The 20,839-nt window shown below is 41.7% G+C and overlaps 1 protein-coding gene and 1 pseudogene across 4 annotated transcripts in view; one reads left to right on the top strand and one right to left on the bottom strand.

The window, feature by feature from the left end:
- The window catches only part of LOC121280843 (FK506-binding protein 15-like), an 87,801-nt gene that overhangs the window by 24,063 nt on the left and 42,899 nt on the right, over positions 1 to 20,839 (top strand). For all 4 annotated transcript variants that reach the window (XM_041193125.1, XM_041193126.1, XM_041193124.1 and 1 more), the window contains exons 8-19: positions 1,212 to 1,280; positions 2,859 to 3,002; positions 3,624 to 3,766; positions 5,130 to 5,178; positions 5,653 to 5,769; positions 8,734 to 8,842; positions 9,243 to 9,337; positions 11,511 to 11,613; positions 12,132 to 12,241; positions 12,926 to 13,033; positions 14,648 to 14,742; positions 15,854 to 15,956. In XM_041193125.1, coding sequence (XP_041049059.1) covers positions 1,212 to 1,280; positions 2,859 to 3,002; positions 3,624 to 3,766; positions 5,130 to 5,178; positions 5,653 to 5,769; positions 8,734 to 8,842; positions 9,243 to 9,337; positions 11,511 to 11,613; positions 12,132 to 12,241; positions 12,926 to 13,033; positions 14,648 to 14,742; positions 15,854 to 15,956 — 1,245 coding nt within the window. The remainder of the gene's footprint in view (positions 1 to 1,211; positions 1,281 to 2,858; positions 3,003 to 3,623; positions 3,767 to 5,129; positions 5,179 to 5,652; positions 5,770 to 8,733; positions 8,843 to 9,242; positions 9,338 to 11,510; positions 11,614 to 12,131; positions 12,242 to 12,925; positions 13,034 to 14,647; positions 14,743 to 15,853; positions 15,957 to 20,839) is intronic.
- LOC121280964 lies at positions 14,016 to 14,628 on the bottom strand (annotated as a pseudogene).

Consider the following 20,839-nt stretch of genomic DNA (forward strand, 5'->3'; position numbering starts at 1 on the left):
TCAGCCAGGAACTTTGAGTTTAAGTATTAGCTGGTATTTTAACTTCAGATTCTTGAGGACACTGGGTGGTTCAGTGGGTCAGACACTGGCCTTTCAAATACAACCCAGACTGATGTAATGAAAGCCTCTGTGTTGGCTGTAGGGTCCCAGGTTTCGGCAGTTTTGATTTGTTTCCTTAACTTGGAATCTAAAGTATGCTAATAACACTGAATTTATAATGTCAAAGATCACAATGACTAATGTAGAAAATAGAAAAAGCGTGCTAATGCAGTAATAGATTGCCCCACTGAGGCACGTCAGGCAAAGTGGAAGCAGCTTTACTCTGCATTCTAGTGCATTTATAGCCCAATGTGACATTGCAAAACTTGTTTACACTCCCCAGCTTTAATTACCATTCTACCACTTAGGAGAGCTCTGACGTGTACTTACAGGTACACAGTATAAGAAAGAAAGAACAAACTTGTATTTATTTAGCATGTTTCATGATTTCAAGATGTCTTAAAGTGCTTTGCAGCCAATAAAGTACTTCTGAAGTGTAGTTATTGTTTTAATGTAGGAAACATGGTGGTCAGTTGATTGGGGGATAAATATTGATTGGTGCACTGGGAAGATCTTTCCTTTCCAGTCTTCGAATAGTGCCATGGGATCTTTTGTGTCTGCCCCAGAGGCCAAATGGGGTATCAGTTTCTCATATGCAAGATGACATCTCCTCAGTACTATACTGAAATGTCAGCCTAGACACTTTGTGCTCAAATATTTAGTGTGGGATTTGAACCCACGACTGACTGACTTCGTGTGACATTGACTCATGGCTGATACTTTGTCAGTTAACATGGAGATGTTTGGAGAGCATGGGTGTGAGTGCCCATTCACTCTCAACATTTACTCAACCATGGGTAAGTTTTTTTAATAGCTCAGGAGGTGTGCTTGGGTGGCGTTATCCAACTCTGGAATTTTTCTTCAATTTTAGAATTTTAGTAAAGAGAACTGTATTTGGCTAGCGCTGTATTGATCTGGAAGTGGTTGATGCCAAAACTGGACAAACTCCCACATTTAGTATTGCTCATGGTTCCTAGATTCACACACACATTGGTTAGAGTTTAATGCAATAGCTCTTGAAGCAGTCATGCCCAGGAAAATAGGTTCAGTTTCTTGTAGCACATTTTGATACTCCTTATCATGGTTACCCTTTCAAACTTGCTGTTTTTCAGGTTTTTGACACAAATGTGAACAGAGACAAGTTGCTGCGGCTGAAAATAGGATCTGGGAAAGTGATAAAGGTAGGCCTGGGGGACTCTGGACAGGACGAGAATGGGAAGGCCTGGTCTGGGGTTGGCAGCAGGAAGAATGAGTTGTGGGGGAGGGTTGGGCATGAATAACAGTGGGCGGGGGGTGGAATTTGAATTGGCAATGGGGCTGTAATCTTGGTATGCACATAAGAAAGTAATCAAAGTAATGCACTATAATGCAGTAGTCTCTTGCCCATGAGCTGGTTAAGTTGCACTTTTGCATATTGAGTGTCTTGTAACAACTGCAGAGGAGCTTCATACATCCAAGTGTGCTTTGTTTTGTTATCCTCCAGTTTCCCTTCTCTTTTCTGAATATTCCACCTCACTTACCACATGTCCCTGTATCGTGGTTGTCCTTGGTGTTGAAAGCACATTTTTTCAGCATTGTGCTTTGGTGGGACCTTGCCTGCCATAACCTGTATGCCCCTGCCAGTGCTTTTTCCCCTTTGACTTTGTGGATTCTAGAAAATTTTCCACCGTTAATATAGCCTCACCAGCATTCAGTTACTTGGCATGTCCTTCTGTCTTTTTTTGTGACTAGAAGTGTAACATGTGCTGCCATGCAATCTTGGGACCTTATTCCCAAATCCTGCAATTATTTTTTCAAGGATCTTTTCATGGAAACTATGAGTCTGGACACTTGTCTGTTTTCAATCCCAGTCTTTTATCCTGTACAATTTTTCTGCCTGTAAGATTCGTTCCTTCACTAATTTCAAGCTTTAATATAGTGTATAGCTTTAGTATTATGCCCACTGAAGATTGAAGCAAAGATATTCATTGGCAATCTTGCCACATACTTATCCTCTTGCTGTCGTTTTATCTCAATCTGATTTTAACTATCAACTTCCTCCTTTTGACCTACTTCTACAAGCTTTTGACCATTACCCTTGAGGCTGCAGATTTTTTTTCCTCACCTTATTTTCTTGAAGTTTTTGTTTCCCATTAACCTCAGTCCTCATTTATGCAAGGGCAGATGGTCCTGGCTAAAGTTTTATTTTGATTAATACTGTGGACCATGATTGCAGCATTTCAGAAGTACTCCTTTTTCCCTTGAGGGATGTTTATGTTTGGTAATCTGCTAATTACCTTCTTGAATGGATTCCACTGTTGGTCATTGATTCTCCCATTTTACTCATTCCTTTAAGGTTGGTCTCATTTAAACCCTAAGCCTTAGTTTGTGTTGCTTACACCCTGCCCACCCTCAGCATTGAAACCTGATGAGTGATTCAGTCATATTATGGTCACTATTCCAAGATGGTCCTCTTCCCTTCTTTCTCTGGATGTGGGTGCCATTAGCAAGGCTGGCATTTATTGCCAATTCCTCTGGCATGGCTTGTTAGGTCATTTGAAGACAATTATAAGGGTCAAATATGTCGGTGTGGGACTGGTGTAACATATAGGCCAGGCCATAAGGATGCCTGGTTTCCTTCCTTGAAGAACCTTAGTCGAACATGTTGGGTTTCTGACGATAATCAACAGCTACGTGGTTACTTCTACTGATACCAGCTCTTTATTACATTAAACTGTTGGGAATTTTTTGCTGAACTTTGTAACTGGTGTATTTTGTAGGGATGGGAGGTCGGCATGCTGGGAATGAAGAAAAATGGGAAGAGACTGTTGATCATACCTCCAAGTTTGGCGTACGGAACACAGGGAATACCAAACCGGATTCCACCTGATGCAACGCTTGTCTTTGAGGTGGAGGTTAAAAGGGTGAGTGTCAGCTAAGGAGCAGTCTGATAAACTGAATGTTTGGGGACTTGAAGTAGGGTTTTCACCCCACTTTGGAATGAGACTAAACCATGTCCAGGTTATCTTTGGAAAAGTGTCTGGTAATACTCTGGTTGGATCATCATGTGTGGAATAGGCACCAACTTTGAAGACCTGCCACTGAGATTTCAATTGATGAATATTATGCGTTTAGTGGAATGGTTCAAATTGAATTTGCGAACAAAGAATAATGTAAAGCAGTTGTGCAATGATGGGTGTGGGATGGATGCACATATATTAATATAGAACAAGTTTTCCTGAAAACTAATGTTTGACAATTTTGGTCAGAGTGTGGCCTTTCTCTTTGAGTTTCATTTTATGTATCTAAACATTTCAGGGCCAATTGAAATATCAGAATAGTTACAATATAGAATGAGGCCATTTGACCCTGTTAGCTCCTTGTTGCATACTTGCATTGATAGCTGAACAAAGCACTGATTCTGACCGATGATCATTGCTTGGTTGCTTTCTCAGTTAAGCGAGTCAATGGCGGGACAGGGAGGTGATGTTTGGATATTTGTGTGCACTTGAAAGTTCACTTTGTTACTGTCATCTCTGTCATAGGTAAAATTTTCAAAGGAATCTGGGTTTGACAAGCAGAGCACCAGATCTCATGATTCAGCTGCGTCTTCACCTGCCCCCAGTATAGAGAGCCTGGCCATGGAAACTTCGATCCCAGCACCAGTGTCTGTGCCTCCAAAGCCTGGGTATGAAAGGTGTAGAATGTTGTTAGTTCACAGCCTTTTCTGTTCCTTTGACTTAAATTTCCTAATTATAATTTGATTAAAATTGTCTGTGGTATAATTAGAATTGCATTTTCTATCTTGAGACTTTGGGGGTTCCTTTCAACAAAACGGACTCATTGCTGAACCTGCCTGTGAGAGAAAGGACATCATAAAATATTAGAATCCAGGCTGAAGCGCAGATCTTCTGAAGCTGAGCCATCACAGCTGGCTGTCTAATATAAAAACAAAATGTTGGAAATATGCAACAGGTCTGGCAGCATCTGTGGAGGGGAGAAACAGTTAATTTTTCAGAACTATCGTGTTTCATCAGAACTGAGAAAAGTTAGATAGCTTCAAACAAATGAAAGGGAGAATGGTCGGAAAAAGAACAAAGGCAAAGTTGTGATTGGGTAGAAGGAGAGATTAAATGACAAGAGTTGGTCATGCAGGGCTAAGGGCACAATTAAGAAACTAAAGATGTGATCAGAGCAGGTGTAGATAGCAGACTGAACAGCTGCTGTCTAGAAACAAACAAGAGAAAAACAAGTTAAGACTGAAACATGCAAAAAGAAAGGCAACAAGATGGGTGCAGTCTGAAATTGTTAAACTGAGTCTGGAAGGCTGCAAAGTGCCTAACTGAAAGATGAGGCGCTGTTGCTTGAGCTTATGTTGAGCTTCGCTGCAGTCAGTAGAGGACAGGGAGGTTAGCGTGAGAGCAAGATGGAGAATTCAGATGACAGGTAACCAGTAGCTTGGGGTCATGCTTGTGAAGTTCCAGGAAGTGGTCATCCAGTCCTGCATATGATCTCCAGAAGGACTATTAGGGAGGACAATAAACACTAGTCTTGCAGCGATGCCCACATCCTGTGAATGCATTTAAAAAAAATATATATTGTCCTGAATTCGAACCATGTGCATTTTGTTTTTTGTCAGCAACTTGCAGATTTTAGTACAGTCAGACACTTGAGCAGTGCTACAGTTCACTCCTGCTAAAATGCAGTTGTTCAGTTTGTAATATGACATCTCCATACCCATGTCTGATGTTGAATAAAATCCCATGAGGACTTTGTGCTTCAGTATGCAACCTCACTTTGCTGCAAATTAAAGCCTCTGTTTAGCATACATTTGGTAAAATTGAAGTGGGAGGGTTTTGAGGCTTAGCACTAATTCCTATATTTGACATCCCAGTCTTCCATTCAGTTTGTTTGGGAAAAGAGCTCTCTGGGCGATTTTAGAACACGGTGAATTATTAAAGGTATTTTTGGAGATGCTGAGGGAAAAGACTCATCTTTAAAAAGCTGTTAATAAACATAAACAATATATTCCAATTTTTCAACCTTTTCAGGGAGCATGTGGTGCGGGCCAAGTCCAATTCACTAAGTGACATGTTGGCAGTAAGTATGAGTCTACTTGCAGTTGTTGTACTGTGACCTCCGCCTGCTATTCAATTATCCTTTCGTTTTCCTTTTAGCCATTGTGATTCTATTGACCTGCTTTTATTTCCTGTAGTAATCCTCAATTGGAAAAGCAATTGGGCAACTAGTTCCTGATCTCTACTGTTGCAAAGTGTTGAAGAGCTGGATCCAGCTCTCATTCTTCCTCCGTGGCCTTTCTGTAACGTGATGTGACTGAAAATGGGCACTTGACATGTGGAGAGTTGTGGATGTGAATGCATGATCAACCACTTCATGGTACAAGACTTTGATATGCTGCAGTGTTTCTAAGCTTTTGTGCCCCGCCCATTCCAAACTGAACTTCTTTAGCACTCAACTGTTAGGTCCACTCCCTGACATAGGAGGGAATTTAAAGAGTTACCTTTCTCTTGCTGTTGCTTACAGTTAAAGGCAATTATTCTCCCTCTTTCCTAGAATCCAGACACCACTAAAGCCAAATTAATTTCTCGAATGGCGAAGATGGGTCAGCCGATGCCATTTCTCACAGGAGCCCACTCTGCACAACCTGACTCCAGTGACTCAGAACTTGAGGTAAAAAGAATTAGCAAGGTCCGCACCTGCATTTTTATCTATTGTTCTCTGCACAGCAATGTTTCAATCAGTCTGCTTTCTGCATTGAATAAGTTTTTTGTTCTGTTGGGCTATGAGCCCAAGATAAGTAAGCAACCGCATGATTTACTGCAGCGACCTTCATCCTTGACAAGCAGATCAGCCATGATCTTATTGGATGGCGGAGCAGGCTTGAGGGGTTGAATGGCTTACTCCTGTCCCTATTTCTTATGTTCTTTACCACTTAGGAATGTGTAAAAGTTAGTCTAATTACAGCTTGGATAGCTTTTTGTGTATACTTTTGAGGTTTAGAAGGTATCCTAAACAGTTGGTACCATCTACAAGATATACTACAGTTACTCAGCAATGCTTCTTTTACAGCACCTTCCAAACCCACAGCCTCCACCACATAGAAGGACAAGGGCAGCAGATGCATGGGAACAGGATCACCTACAAGTTCCCTCCAAGCCACACACCACCTGACTTGGAACTATGGGCAGGATTTTCTGTTTGTTCACCGGGCCCGGGAGTGGCAAGTAAAAGGTCTGCTGACCGTGATTGGCCCCCGATTGTGAATTCAGGCTGGCTGGCCAATTAATGGCCAGACAGCGTGAAAGGCGCGCTGAAACGCTCAGCGCTGCCAGGGTCGGGGAGGGTGAGAGCAGAAGTCTGCGCATGTGTGAGGGAGCGCGCGCTGAAGGCTCCCTGAGAGCACAGAGCTGCCACGTGTGACTCAAGTCACATGAAGAGGGACATGTTTAAAATGAAATTGAAAATTTTTCGGGCTTTTTATTTACTGTTGGAAACCTCATCCCGCCTGGTCTATTCGTCCGCCTGCCAACCGAGTGGTTGAACAAGCAGTGAAAAATACAAATTAATTACTCACTTAAGGGCCTTAATAGGCCTCTTAATTGTCGGTGAGTGCGCTGCCGACTCTCACGCCTGCCCACCGACTGAAGGATCGCGAGAATGCGTGATGATGTTGGGACAATTGCCCAATGTCATGCGTGATTTTACACTTGATCGAGTTTGACGCGTTCCTGCCTGTGGGACCTAAAATCCTGCTCCACAATCTCCATTCTTCACTGTCACTGGGCAAAATCCTGGAACTCCCACCCTAACAGCACTGTTTGTGTACCTACACCACATGGACTTGCAGTGATTGAAGAAGGTGGCTCACCACCACCTTCTCAAGGGCAGTTAGGGACGGGCAGCAAATGCTGTTCTAGCGAGTGCCATCCACATCCTGTGGAAGAATAAATTAAAACAAAATAGAGTGGGTATCTGCAAGACTATTGTTTCCTTGTATTTGCTGTAATGTGTAGGTTTGTTGTAGTTTTAGTGCACTATTTTTCCTAAGGGATTAACATGTTTGATCATTACAGTTCATCTATTGCAGCTGATTGCCAGATAATAAAACAGGCACATAATTTATTGTACATTTCAGACATGATCTAAATTAGTTGTCAATTGTGTGAGGGTTTCAATGCTAACGTCGACTCATACTGCACGAACCCTGAAAGATGAGACCAGCTATCCAAAATCAAATGTGGATCATTAAGCAAAATTTTTTTTTCATGTATTAATACATCACTTTAGGTGTTGCTTATGGCAAATGGAATGTTGTGCTGTTTTGTAAGAACCGTCGTTTGAGCATGTAATGTGCAATGCATTATTCTATTAAGGTGGAGCCTTGTTTTTTAAGACCATAATGCAAACTCAAGTCACTGAGTTTAATTGACCTGTGGTCAGGGAACTTAGCAAATTTTTAGTGATTTATCCATTTTGACACCAGTTGTGAGATACCCAGCGTTCAACAACTGGCTTCTTCCGCTGCGCATCTCCCCCTGTTTTTTTAACATGTTCTACATCTGTAACGAATTCTCGTAGGCTGCCATAATCCCTTTCCCTCTATGAAAGGACTGGGAGACTGAAGCCGCCATCTTTTCCCTTCATCACAAGCTCCAAACCCTTGCCACCAATTCCACCTCTATCCCCAGCCACTGTCTCAGGCTGAACCATATTGTTCACAACCATGTTCTATCTGGCCATCAAGCTGAATTTCCAGACAGCATCTTCTCTCCATCATGATGTCTTCCGACTACCAATTCCATCCAAAACTCAACCCATCTGCTGTTGCAGCCCTTACCTTGTCACCTTGAGACTCGACTATTTCAACATTCTGCTGGCTAGCCTCTCATGCTCCACCTCATAAGTTTCAGCTCATGTTAAACTCTGCTTCCTGAATACTATACTGCATCAAGTCCCACTCACCCTTCACTCCTGTCCTCTTTGGCTTTTAGCGCACTAATATCTCAAAATTCTTGTGTTTAAATCCCTTCGTGCCCTTTACCCTCCCAAGCTTGCAGTGGCCATTAATGCTACAATCACCACCTGCCCCTCCATGCCAACCCTTCCATGACTCTGATTCTTGCCTGTTTTGCAACACCCTCAAATCTCTGTGGCGAGTCACCAAGGGAGCACACCTTGAAATTCCTTGACTAAACCCATATTCCACCTCCCTCTTCTTGCCGATCCTTTTCTTTAAACACATATTTGACAAAGCTTTTGTTAACCCTTCCTACAAGTCCTGTATTTGCCTCAGTGTCTCATATTTTTTTGGTTACCCTTCTGAAGTGGAATGGATCGTTTTCTATGTTCAACTATATAAATTTAAGTTATGTGGTATCCTTGGTCCAAGATGATTAGATCCCAGTTTAAAAGCTGTTAGAATCCAAATCCTTACTTTATCCAGATGTAAAGATTTATTTAAGGTGTAAGGAGGTCCCAATTAGTTCACCTTTACCATCTGTACATCCATGCAACAGATGTCATCTTCACACTCCAAACCCGGGAGCATAATGTGAGTTATTGTGGGCTGGTTTGGGTTCTTGTTCTGATTTTCTTCATCCACTGTCTCCTTAACATTCTGTATCAATTCCCCAGGATCATTCATTGCGGGTCGCCCCACTCGCTGCCCCGTCTCCTGCCCCATCATCAGTTCAGCACACTGCACATCCTGTTCACAATCTGCCTCCACAGCAGCCAGCACCAGGTAAGGCTTCTGCTCAGTTAGCCTTGAACGCCTCATTGCCAACCCACTGTAATATTTTTATCACAATTTGGACCTTTATGTCGAGTTAAATTTCAGTTAGGGCATGTACAAATTTTATTTGGACCAAATGTCCTTGGTGTTCATTTGGCACCTTGGCCTGTTGCGAAGCCACCGTTGCTAATGTGGCAGTTGCCATCTCTCTAACAGGTTGGAGATTGAACCTGCAATATTCCCCGTCTTCTGCTGCTGAATCATGCCAACTGGCCATCCACTCACTGCTGAGCTAGTTCACAAAAGTTTGCCCACTTAATTTTGCACTTTAACAACTCTTCTATTTGTCATTGCTTGCAGTCTGTTACTTGCCTGAATTATCACCAATTTTCTGTTTCTGTATTAACAGTGCCTGTATCTATGCACCCGTCATCCTCTGCAGCATTAATGCCAGTCACTATGTCTGCACAACAAGGACTGCCTGGCAGTGGACAGTCCTTCCAGGTACATTGCAATATCTTCCATCAATTTGGGCTTGAGTGAGCAGAGGTAAGGTGCAAAACTTGTCAATCCCGTTTTTTATGTAACTTAGAACTCCAAGGCTTGTTCCCGACTAGTGTGCAGTTATCCAGAGTAGTTTCAGTTTTCACTTACTAGCTGAACCTTTGAGTTGAATTCACTCAAGTGAACCTGTATCAAATAGTCACTACTGTTAATTTTTTGATGCAAAGCTTGGGGTATGGTTATCAGCTGACTTGAATGTACGGAACATAAGAGCAGGAGTAGGCAGCAACCAACTACAATGGAGAATTCTCACTGACAGCAAACCAGGGAGTAACCGTAAAGCAAGTTTTATCATTCACTTTTTATAATTTTACAGAAAAAAAGACTTGTATTTATATAGTGCTTTTCAGGACACCCAGACATCTCAAAGCACTTTGCAATCAATGAAATACTTTTGAAGTGTGGTCACTTTTGTAACGTAGTAAGCACAGCAGGCAAGTTGTGCACAACAAATTCCCACAAACAGCAATGCAATAATGACCATATAATGTTTTTAAAATCTGAGGGATAAATATTGGCCAGGACATGAGATCTTTTACTTCCACCTGAGCAGACAGATGGAGCCTTGATTTAATAGTGCAGTACTGAGTACTAATTAAATCATAGAGGATAGTAAAATTAAAGATCTCTGAAGCTTTCAGTAAATTAAATGCAAGGTTTTTAGATAATAAGAGTTGAGTAGAACTTATCAGTTAATGACCTTAAAAACACAAATAGTGCAGGTAATTATTGGTAATAATTAGCTGTAGTCTATGAAGGATGGTAGGCATCACTCTCCAGAGAGAGACAATTGGTTATTACATAGTTTGAGGGCACCATTGCACATCAAGCATGGGACAAGAGAAGGAGGCAGGCCTCCATGAACTACCACAGCTGGTACCGGGATTGAACCTGCCTCATTGACATCATTCTGCACCACACTCCAGCCATCTAGCCAACTGAGTTAGCCGACCCCTTAACATCAAGTATATCTGATACTTCACTGGAGTGTCAACCTCAATTTTTGCACTGAAGACCTAGAGTGGGACTTGAACCTGGAACCTTGTGACTCAGCCATGAGTGCTACCAACTGAGCCACAACTGACAGAAGCAAAGCAAAGATTGGAACGTATACATGGGGTTAAACTGGAAACTGAAATATTATAAAATTTAAAAAGAAAATTATTCTAAAACCCAGTGAAATTTTTGTCACTGAATGGAGAAATTTATCATTCCACAAATATAAATTTTAGTTTTTCAGCTAATTATGACTTAGTCCGCTATTAACCCAAATACACCTCGCTTAACCATGCATATTTTTTTTCAAATATTGTATAAAGTGTAAGTTTGCATCTATTCCATGATTGATTTACATCTGTAGGGGCATAAAATAAAACATCCTGTAGAGGAACAGGAAATCGCTGATAACAACTTCTGGATTTCTGCATTTAACTGCACGTGCAGATGCCAGAAATTGTCAGCTTCCCAGAATGGTGATGGCAAACACTGCCAGTTTTGTCATTATTTTGCAAAGATCAGGCCCCCTTTTCAAACAAGATTTTATACCAAGGAGATACTAGGAAGGTTGATCAAAAGCTTGATTGGGAAGGAGAGAGAAGTAGAGAGTTTAGGGAGATAATTCCAGAGCTTGGAGGCATGACAGCTGAATGCATAGTTGCTGATGGTTGAGCACTTAAAATCAGAGATGCCAAGTGGGTAGACTTGGAATAAGGTGGAGATCTTGGGCTGTTGTGGAACAGAAGGCTATAGAAATAGGCAGGGACTAGCATCTAATGTTCTTAACATCTACTTTTTGAAGCATTCTCTCTACACTGTCTGCTCATCCCTGGGCTATTGGGCAAACATCTTGTGTTGCTTTATTAATCTTCACATGCTGTAATTTACCAGACCATGGACTATGGCTTCACTCACTTTAACAGCGAATCAGCTTTACATGTTTGTGTGGACCTATAGTCTGTGGTCATTGATTCCTGGACCTTCACACTAACCTGCCCGCCTGCCCAGCTAATGGAGGAGTCATGTCACCAGCTGTGGTGGGTGAATTGCAAAGACGAAATTTGACTTTTTTTTATGAAAACAATTACACAGTTCATTTATCTTTTCTGTAATTCAGCCATACACAGGGATATCCTATGGTTACCCACAAGGGCATGCTGCTCAGACCCAGATTCAGACAGTTGCACCGATGTTCCCAGCCCAGACACAGCAGTACCAAGGTATGAATACTAATCAGGTGGCTTTTTGTAGTTTGTGTAAATTTATGTAATGGATATTAAATTGTAAGCCTTTATTTTGCAGTGTGAGTAACTAGTACTTTGCATAATCTCCTTTGTTCCAGTTCTGTAGTCCTGTGTGATTCTTGTGTACATTGTTTAGTTGGTTGGGGTGTAGCCAATAAGGTAGTGTTGAGCACAAGTACCTGTCTTGTACTGTGGGTCTCAGTGCATAGTGCTTGAAAGGAGTTATGTTTATAGAGCCTCAGTGTCCTAACTGGTATAGAAAGCACCAGTGATTTGCTCTCCTGCGCTCCACTCAGTAGAGCAGCAAATTCAAATGGGTAGCTTGTGGTTTTGGTGGGGAGGTGGAATACTGTTGTGTGTTTGATTTTGATTGCATAAAGTTGATCTTTAAGTTATATTACACAAATTCAGCATTTTGTAGCCTGCAGAGTAGCAAAAACACTTCACTACCCTTAGCTTATATTGCTGTACTTTGTTTTCTTCTGTTGTTGTAGCTGCTGGAGATGTCACTTCCTTTATGATGACAGAGGCACGGCAGCATAACACTGAGATTCGATTGGCTATTAGCAAGGCCTCAGATAAAATCGACCAGCTTTCTCATAAGGTGAGTTGCTGTTGGAACCTTCAGCCTGGTATGTTACAAAACACTGGGTCAGCAACTAGACAAACAAAAGGCGGGTGAGTAAATATATCACAGTCAACGACAAGTTTATGCTGATATCAGCATCCTAATTGACCATGGATGATCAAATTTTCTTGGCATAGCCAATAACTGTTGTTCTTACTTGCTGCCTATATCATTGTTCTTTTGCTGTCATTGGGTCAAAATCCTGGAACACCCTTCTTAAAGCTTAGTGGGTGTAGCTGCCCAGATGGACTGCATTAGTACAAAAAGGTGGATCACTACTTACTACCTTCTCAATGGCAATTAGGGATGGGCAACAAATGCTGGCCATGCCAATGATGTTCACATCCCATGATAGAATAAAATAAGTCCATGACCCAAGAATTAAATTTTAAAAACACAAGGTGAAGACAGAATCAGGCTTGGACATTGCATTCCCCATGGTCAAATGGGCTGTTGATGCTTGCTACAGATACAGGAGCTATCAATGCCAGGTATAGGGGCATGGGAGCTCAGGTGCATGGTCAGAGATACAAGCTTGACGTATAATGTGGTGCATGAATGTGAGGCTGCAGGTAAAAGAAAGGGATGTACTAGATAAAAGGTATGTGCCTCATCTTGGGAGAATCCAGTGGAGCTGAGGCTTGTCCTTCCATGTCGCAGGTGGAGGATTTGCAGAAACATGTGAGCGGGCCCTCGTTGTTCCCAGGTATTTCATCAGTCACAATGGAAACTAGCATGATCATGCATAACATCCAGAGAATTATCCAGGTAAGTGCAATTGTTGTGTGTCTAGGTGTTAGGTTTGTGGAGAAGATACTGCAGAGTTAAGCTCCAAGCTTTTTGCATATTGTGGGGTAGTCATCTGTGTATATCCAACTGCTTTCCTCCTTCCACAATATGCAGGGAGGGATATGGAGCTCTCAAAAGATTAAACAGTTGACTAGAATGGAAGCCCACACCAAGAGAATTTAGCACATTTTCACAAAATCACAGAATTTTTACAGCAGAGGAGGCTGCCATTCAGCCCCTCGTGTCTACACCAGCTCTCCGAATGTGCAGTTTACTTGCAGGAAAGCTGCTGATGTTTGAATTGATTGTCATCATTTCTTTGTGACTTTGTTTTGCCATAATAATCTTCATGTAATTTCAGCCATCTCTTGCACATCCATAGAATCTCCTCTCTGCAGACTTTCCTGTAGTCCATGACTTAAGTTATTTTATCTTACAGTCTCATTGGTGTATGGTTTTCCACTGGGATGCAGTGGTGTCTGTGATGCACCATTTGTTTCTCCTTACCTGTACCCTGCAAATGATTTGTAGCTTCCTGTGTAGCTGTGTCCCCTCCCGTTTAGCTAATTCCCAACCAGCTCACCTGTAGTTAAGATCTATGTAACAGAGACTGAGATTGTAGCCTACAACAAAATATTGAGCGAGTTAGTAAGAGGATGGGCTGAGAACTTGTGTACATAGTACATGATGGCAGTCGCCTGGTACTTTTTTTTTAGCTATTTAACAGTCATTACAACATTCTGAGTGTTAATGATCACTCATCTTGCATCCTGGTAATACACCAACGCTGTTGATATTTTCCTCTATGTGTTACAATCACTTATACGGGCACTGTGCTTGAACACTTAACAGCTGTCATTGTGCTCTGGTAAATAGGTTAATGGTCTGTGCTACTGTCCAGAAGTATTAATAGCACCTGGAACTATTTTCTGATGTGTGTTATGGGTCAGTGATTTTTTTCTTTTGTTTTTCAATTGACTGTATTTTACACAACAAATTGTACACATTTATTGAGGTTGTCCATAACCACAGCCAAATATGCCCCTAAACTGGAATTCTGTAGCTGCACCAGCACCATCTTCAGCCTTCTTATCCGAACCAAGGGGAGCAGTCCACCTGTAAGTGTCTAAGTCAGCTTCACCGTGAAGATGAACTGGACAGTCCTCACCCAGACCTTTAGGTCTTGGCTTGGCTGTCTCAGGACGGGTCTGGCAATGTAGAGTAGCAGGAATAATTTCTGGAGGAAGGTGAAGGTAGTCACATAGGTACTGGATGCCTCGTTTGTCAAGTACCAATAGAAGTTTCATTAAGCAAACTGCTCCTTTATGTAGCCACAAGATTTCAGAGACTGCATGGCCTTCATCACGTGCAGGTTATGGACATTCTTGTCTGCCAACTCTGGATGTTTTGGCATATGCCCATCCTTCTTGGCCAGCATTACCCCCTCCTTGAAGAGGAGCTAATAGATGGCAATGCGGTGCTTTGGTGCATATGTTAATAGACATTGGCATTCCTCAGTGAGTGGAAAGTACCCCCAAGTGCTTGGTAGTTTCTGTTTTCTTTGTCTTTTCCATCCACTCTGATCCTTTGCAGGAAAATGAGAGGCTGAAACAGGAAGTGTTTGACAAAAGCAGTCGGATTGAAGAACAGAATGGGAAGATCAGTGACTTGATCCAGAGAAACCAAAGGTACTGGGGTAGGAATCAAAACCGCTTTGATCCCAAAGAGTGTGAGGAAGGTTAAAGGAATGGGTTGAGACAGATATCAGTCTTTGATTTCAGATGAGCATGTTTATTTGAAAACATTTTGTTGATGCTTGCAGGAGAGTGTTGCTGTTTCATCACCTGGGAACGAGCATTCTGGACAATTTTCTGGACAATTATGCGGGATTGGGTTGATTTGAACACTGAACAACTCAAATTAAAATAGTCAATTCACTGGTTTGTGTCAACGTGGCTGTGCTCGCAGTCTGTTCAAGTGGACTCTCTGGTTTTCATTAACTTAATAATTGCTTTTATTAAGCATCAGGGGATGACTAACCCTTCAGGTCAGCCTTACTTGTCCAGATTCTGTTGATGAGTATACTCTTTGCCCAAACTCCTCTTCTGTACCATGTATAAACATGTCCGAGATGAGCCAGTCTATATTTCTGATGGAACTATATTGTTCCTAAATGGCCAAAGTAAAATTTTAAGGCAATGCTCCAGTTTGGATTCCTCCACCAGTGGAAATAGTTTTTCTGTATCTACCTTTTTGAATCCATTCATCGTTTTAAAGAGTTCATTATATCTCCTCTCTGCATGCTAAATATAAGGATATACAAGTCACGCTTGGGCAAACTGCCCTCATAACCACACTTTAAGGCTCAATATCATTCCAGTGATTCTTTGTTCTACCCGCTGCAATCATGATATCACCCTCCTGTGGTTTGGTGCCCAAACCAAACACCCGACTCCAGATAGGGTCTGAACAACACCCCATAAAAGTGAAGAAAAGAAGGGGTGGAGGTTTTGAATTTTTGTATGTTGACAGACTTTCAGAATTATTGTCCATGGCTGCGACATCTGTTTACTACTAACTTCTATTTGATCAGAATTACTGGATAGCCCAGCAGGTCAAACTTGACAAGTTGATGGTTTAAATCTTTTGATATATTGTACCATGGCCAAAAATAGGGTCTGACTGGTCAAAACATTGTCAAGCACAGTAATTCAAACTTTGTTTTGCCTTCATTCTCATTTGCTGTTCTCCCTCACTTAATTATGTTCCCCTTTCCTGTTTGTCTCCCTCCTCTTGCAGATATGTGGAACAGAGTAATTTGCTGATGGAACAGAGGAATGACACTCTGATATCCTCAACAGAGAATAATCAGGCTCGCATTCTGTTTGCAGAGCAGGAGAAGGTGAGATTATTTCCCCTGCACCCATGTAAATAAGTTAAAGTTATAGCGAAGCTGAGGTGGACTCTGGGGTAGGAGAGGTGGTGTCGGAGTGGGGCGGGTGAGAGTTTATTTCCGTGTGGAATAATCATGCTATATTCAAACAGAAAAACATCTCATTAATATTTAGATTGTGACACAATATAAACAGGTGAGTATAATGATGCTATAAAACACAATGTAATATAAAATACATTCTCAGTCCATTGTGAATGAAGGCTTGTGATGTTAGTGCCTGTGCAAAGTCACTGAAAGCAGCCTGACCTCGCAGATAACATCCTGGAAATACCAGGCAAGTTCATTTTTTGTTTTTGTGTGGACGTGGGCCCACAGGCACAAAACTATCCTTCTTTGGGCATTAAACAGTAATCTCCCGAATCAGCACAAGCTGGTGAGTCTTATGAATGAAATTGAGTCATCTTAATTTAAGAATAGGGTAGGGGTACAATGTTGAGGCAGAACAGAGGAAGTTTAATTCTGCTTATAACTTGATGTGACCCTGGAATGCTTGATGCTGAAATAAGGTGTTTGTAATGTTGCATCTTCAACTTGAGGACAGAATTCACACAGACGTAATTAGTCTTGGAGATTGGAAATATGTTCACAGTACTGGATATTGTTATTGTGAGGGAGTATCACTTTCTTTATGGTTAAACCCTACCGATGTGACATGTTTGTGGTAAGTCAGTAAACCAAGTACCAGTGGTTTCTGGAATGTATTGCTACCTCTTCTCAATTGGTTGAGAAACACCCATCCTAGCTCACTTTACTTGTGCAGTGGTCTTTTGAACCATTATGCAAAAGTTTTCTCACAACTCTATTCCATGTAGTTCCCATGCAGGTACTGGTTTGTGACTGCATATAGGCTGCTGCCTTGCTGTAACTACTCAAGTTGATTATTTTTGGAAAGAAGTCAGAACAATCTCAAACTGCTGTTGTGATTGGAATGGTTGAGTGATTGAGGTATAATTAAATAACTTGCAAAAGACAAAGTAATCCTACCTTTGAATGAAGTTTCATCTCCACGTACAAATCTCTGATCCTTAGTCTGGAAACTTAGAAATATATTTTTTGTTTCATGTCTCATTGCATTGTTAATTGCATTGCTGCCACTATCTTTAAAGGCAAATGGTGCTCAAACTGCAAATCCTTGTGTGTTGTGAAGCCTGAGGGCAGAAGTCATGGCTGTTGTAGAATGCCAAATCAGTGTGATCTAAAAATAAATTCTGTATATTTCCTCCCCTCATCTGAGGATGCCAGACTGCGGGTGTCAGCACCCTTCTTATATCTCACCCAAGGGGGAGTGATAGCAGTTTTTTTTAAATGGACTAGTTAAGCATGGGGGTAGCCATCACAACTGTCAATCTGTCCTCATTGGGCAATGCATATGTAAGGCACTCTGGATACCAATCATGAGTGAGTCTTTCTCTTCTGTTGCTGGGTGTGCTGAGGACAGTTGCAGTGCCCTTGGGCTATTTCCTCAGATCAAGGCACCCAGTTTGTTAAGTCCCAGTGTTTATATTGTGATTGATATTTTCAGTGAGATAAGCAAAGAATAAGATTTATACCAAAGATAGCAATCTCAAGCTTATTGTGCTCAGTATCAACTGAGGTGGTTGTATGAAAGGTATACTTAGTGCTGAGGAGCCTAAATTTGATGCCAAGTCAAGTTGTTTGGGGGTCCAGCAACATGGTGTTTTCTTTGATACAATAACTGGACGAATGGTGTGGGTGTGGAGTTCTGGTCAGTGTGGTGTGCTGAATGCCAAGGATGGTGTGTTATGTTTGGAGTTTGAAAGCTGCCAATGATTTTTGGTGAGGAAGCATGAAGTTGGGAATGTTTCATTGACTGTTGCTTTCATGCAAGCCTTTGTGCTCACTGCTGTTCTGTGTATGTGTGCTTCACTTACTGTCAGTCTACTTTCTCTTCCCAGCTTGCACTGCCAGTGGAGTTGGCAAGAGCTCAGGTGAGGGAGCCCATCTTGTGCTTTTTGTGTGTGCTTGACATCATTTTCCACCCTTTCTGGGTTAAGTTGGCCTCTTGGATAAAGCAAGGTACTGGTCATCTGGACAATGATGTAACCTCCTTCCTTGCTACTGCAGCCTGTGCTTAATAACAACGGCAAAATCCATCATCTGCTCGGTTTGCCATTTGTAAATTATTATCTCACCTCAGCTTGCATTTATGCTAGCCCTCCCAGACTCCATCCCAGAACTTGCACCTCCTCAAACAATGAGAAAAAGTTGAACTGTACCTGGTGCCACTTTGCTTTTCACCATTCTCCACCCATTGATGCTTTTCTACTTGTTCTGAAGAAAGTAACTCATGCTGGTCCCGCAGACACTGTTCAGCTTGTTGAGCATCATGCATTACAACCTGGGACATGGGAGAGATGGCGTAGTCCTACTCCTCACTCAATACCTAAGTCTGTATAGTGCAACGCGCTTCAACTTTCTGGAGCTCTCTAAAACTCCAGTCGATTAGTTGGAGGTGCATGTGACGAGTTGTGGGGTACCTGACTTTCTGACATTGTGCCTGAAGAGCTTTGCCTTCACTGAGAATGTCTGAGATTTGCGCTGTGTTCTGCGTGTTTGGGAGGGAATTGTGGACCAGTGTCCTGCATCATCGGGTTGTTTGTCGAACACTATTTTTGGTCATAAAAACAAAAAAAACTGCGGATGCTGGAAATCCAAAACAAAAACAAAAACAGAATTACCTGGAAAAACTCAGCAGGTCTGGCAGCATCGGCGGAGAAGAAAAGAGTTGACGTTTCGAGTCCTCATGACCCTTCGACAGAACTATTTTTGGTCTCTGTCAATGTACAGTATAATTTGTCGGGATAGACTGTTTACTCATCCTGACTCTATCATTGGTACTCTAAACAACCTCTGTGTAAGGGAATCCTCGAGTTGTCTCATATTCTTGGCTGGCAACCTGTCCTCGTGTTGAGATCAGATAGCTTGTGTGTATGCTGTTCCACATACACCCATGAGACGTACCACTATGCTAAATTCAATTTTGATATTTGGAAGTGCTTGAAATGGCAAGCGTGCTTTCATTCAGAATTATGGAGTATCCCAACCAACAACAATGCACAGCATCTAAGGCAATTTGTCAAACCACCTGCCTGCTCTGCCCAAGAACAGAAGGGGGAGGAAGGGAATTGCTCTCTCCTTGCCTCTTCCTTATTTGCTGAGTGCAAATTTGTACACTGCAATGATTATTGATTTCAGAATGTATAAAATGTTACTACACAACCTGAAAGTGATTCTGCTGATGCTGTACTGAGACCATGCAATGTAACTCTTTCGAGTACAAACCCGTTTCCATCTGTTTCAGATGAAGTTGCATTGTTTCATAGTTTGCTATTGTGAGATTTGAACTCTTGATCTTGGGGTTATAAACCCAGTACCATAACCACTTGGCTATTTAGGCCAAGCTGACCATGCAATGTAACTCTTTCGAGTACAAACTCGTTTCCATCTGTTTATTCAGATGAAGTTACATTGTTTCATAGTTTGCCATTGTGAGATTTGAACTCTTGATAATCTTTTAAATGAAAACCAAATCAACAAAATTGGGATAAATCAGGCACAGCCCCTAATTCAGGTCAGCTGTAAAACCAAGGACAAAAATTTAAAGGAACCTTACAAACTTTAAAGCAAAATGTGATTAAAGGGGTCAACAAAACACCCCAGTCCCCGCGGTGCCCACCGAGCACGGAAGGCCTCGAAAATGCTTTTTCCCTTTCACTGTAACTCTCTCCAGTACAAACATGTTTCCATGTGTTCCTATTCAAATGAAGTTACATTGTTACATAGTTTTGCCATTGTGAGATTTGAACTCTTGATCTTGGGGTTACAAGCCCAGTACCATAACAACTTGGCTATTTAGGCCAAGCTGACCATGCAATGTAACTCTTTCGAGTACAAACCCGTTTCCATCTGTTTATTCAGATGAAGTTACATTGTTTCATAGTTTGCCATTGTGAGATTTGAACTCTTGATCTTGGGTTTACAAACCCAGTACCATAACCACTTGGCTATTTAGGCCAAGCGACCATGCAATGTACTTGAACCTAAGAAAACACAAACTAATTGCGAATAACTGCTTATTTTAATATAGCTGGGTCAGATTTGGTTACAATACTCCAGCTGAGGCCAATCCAGTGTTTTATGCAGGCACTTATCATAACTTCCTTGCTTTTGTACTCTGACCTACTTATAAAGTTCAGGATCCCATGTACTTTAACTATTTTCTTAACCTGACCTGCCACCTTGAATGATTAGTGCACATATACCCCATGTCCCTATGTTCCTGCACCCTGTTTAGATTGTATGTTTTATATTGCCTCCCCTTGCTGTTCCTACTAAAACGAATCATCTTACATTCTCCCCATTAAATTTTATCTGCCACTTGTCCACCCACTCCACCAGCCTATCTATGTCATCCTGAAGTTAGAGATCAGAAGGAGACCATTCAGCCCATTATGTCTGCACCAAATGAACAATTAAGGAAAAGCAGGGGTCCTAACATTGACCCCTGGGAAATCCCACTATATTCTTTCCTTCAGTCTAAAAAATACAACCGTTCACTGTTACTCCCTGTCCTGTCACTTGGCCAATTTCATATCTCTGCTGCTACTGCCCCGTTTATTCTGTGGGCTCTAACTTTGCTGACAAGCTTATTTTATGGCTCTTTATCAAATGCCTTTTGAAAGTCAATGTACACCATATCAACCACATTACCTTCATCTACCTTCTCTATTGCATCATAAAAAAAACTTAATTGAGTTAGTTGAACACCATTTGCCCTTAACAAATCCTTGCTGGCTTTCCTTAATCAA

The sequence above is a fragment of the Carcharodon carcharias genome, chromosome 8 (assembly GCF_017639515.1).
Source record: "Carcharodon carcharias isolate sCarCar2 chromosome 8, sCarCar2.pri, whole genome shotgun sequence".
Taxonomy (NCBI): domain Eukaryota; kingdom Metazoa; phylum Chordata; class Chondrichthyes; order Lamniformes; family Lamnidae; genus Carcharodon; species Carcharodon carcharias.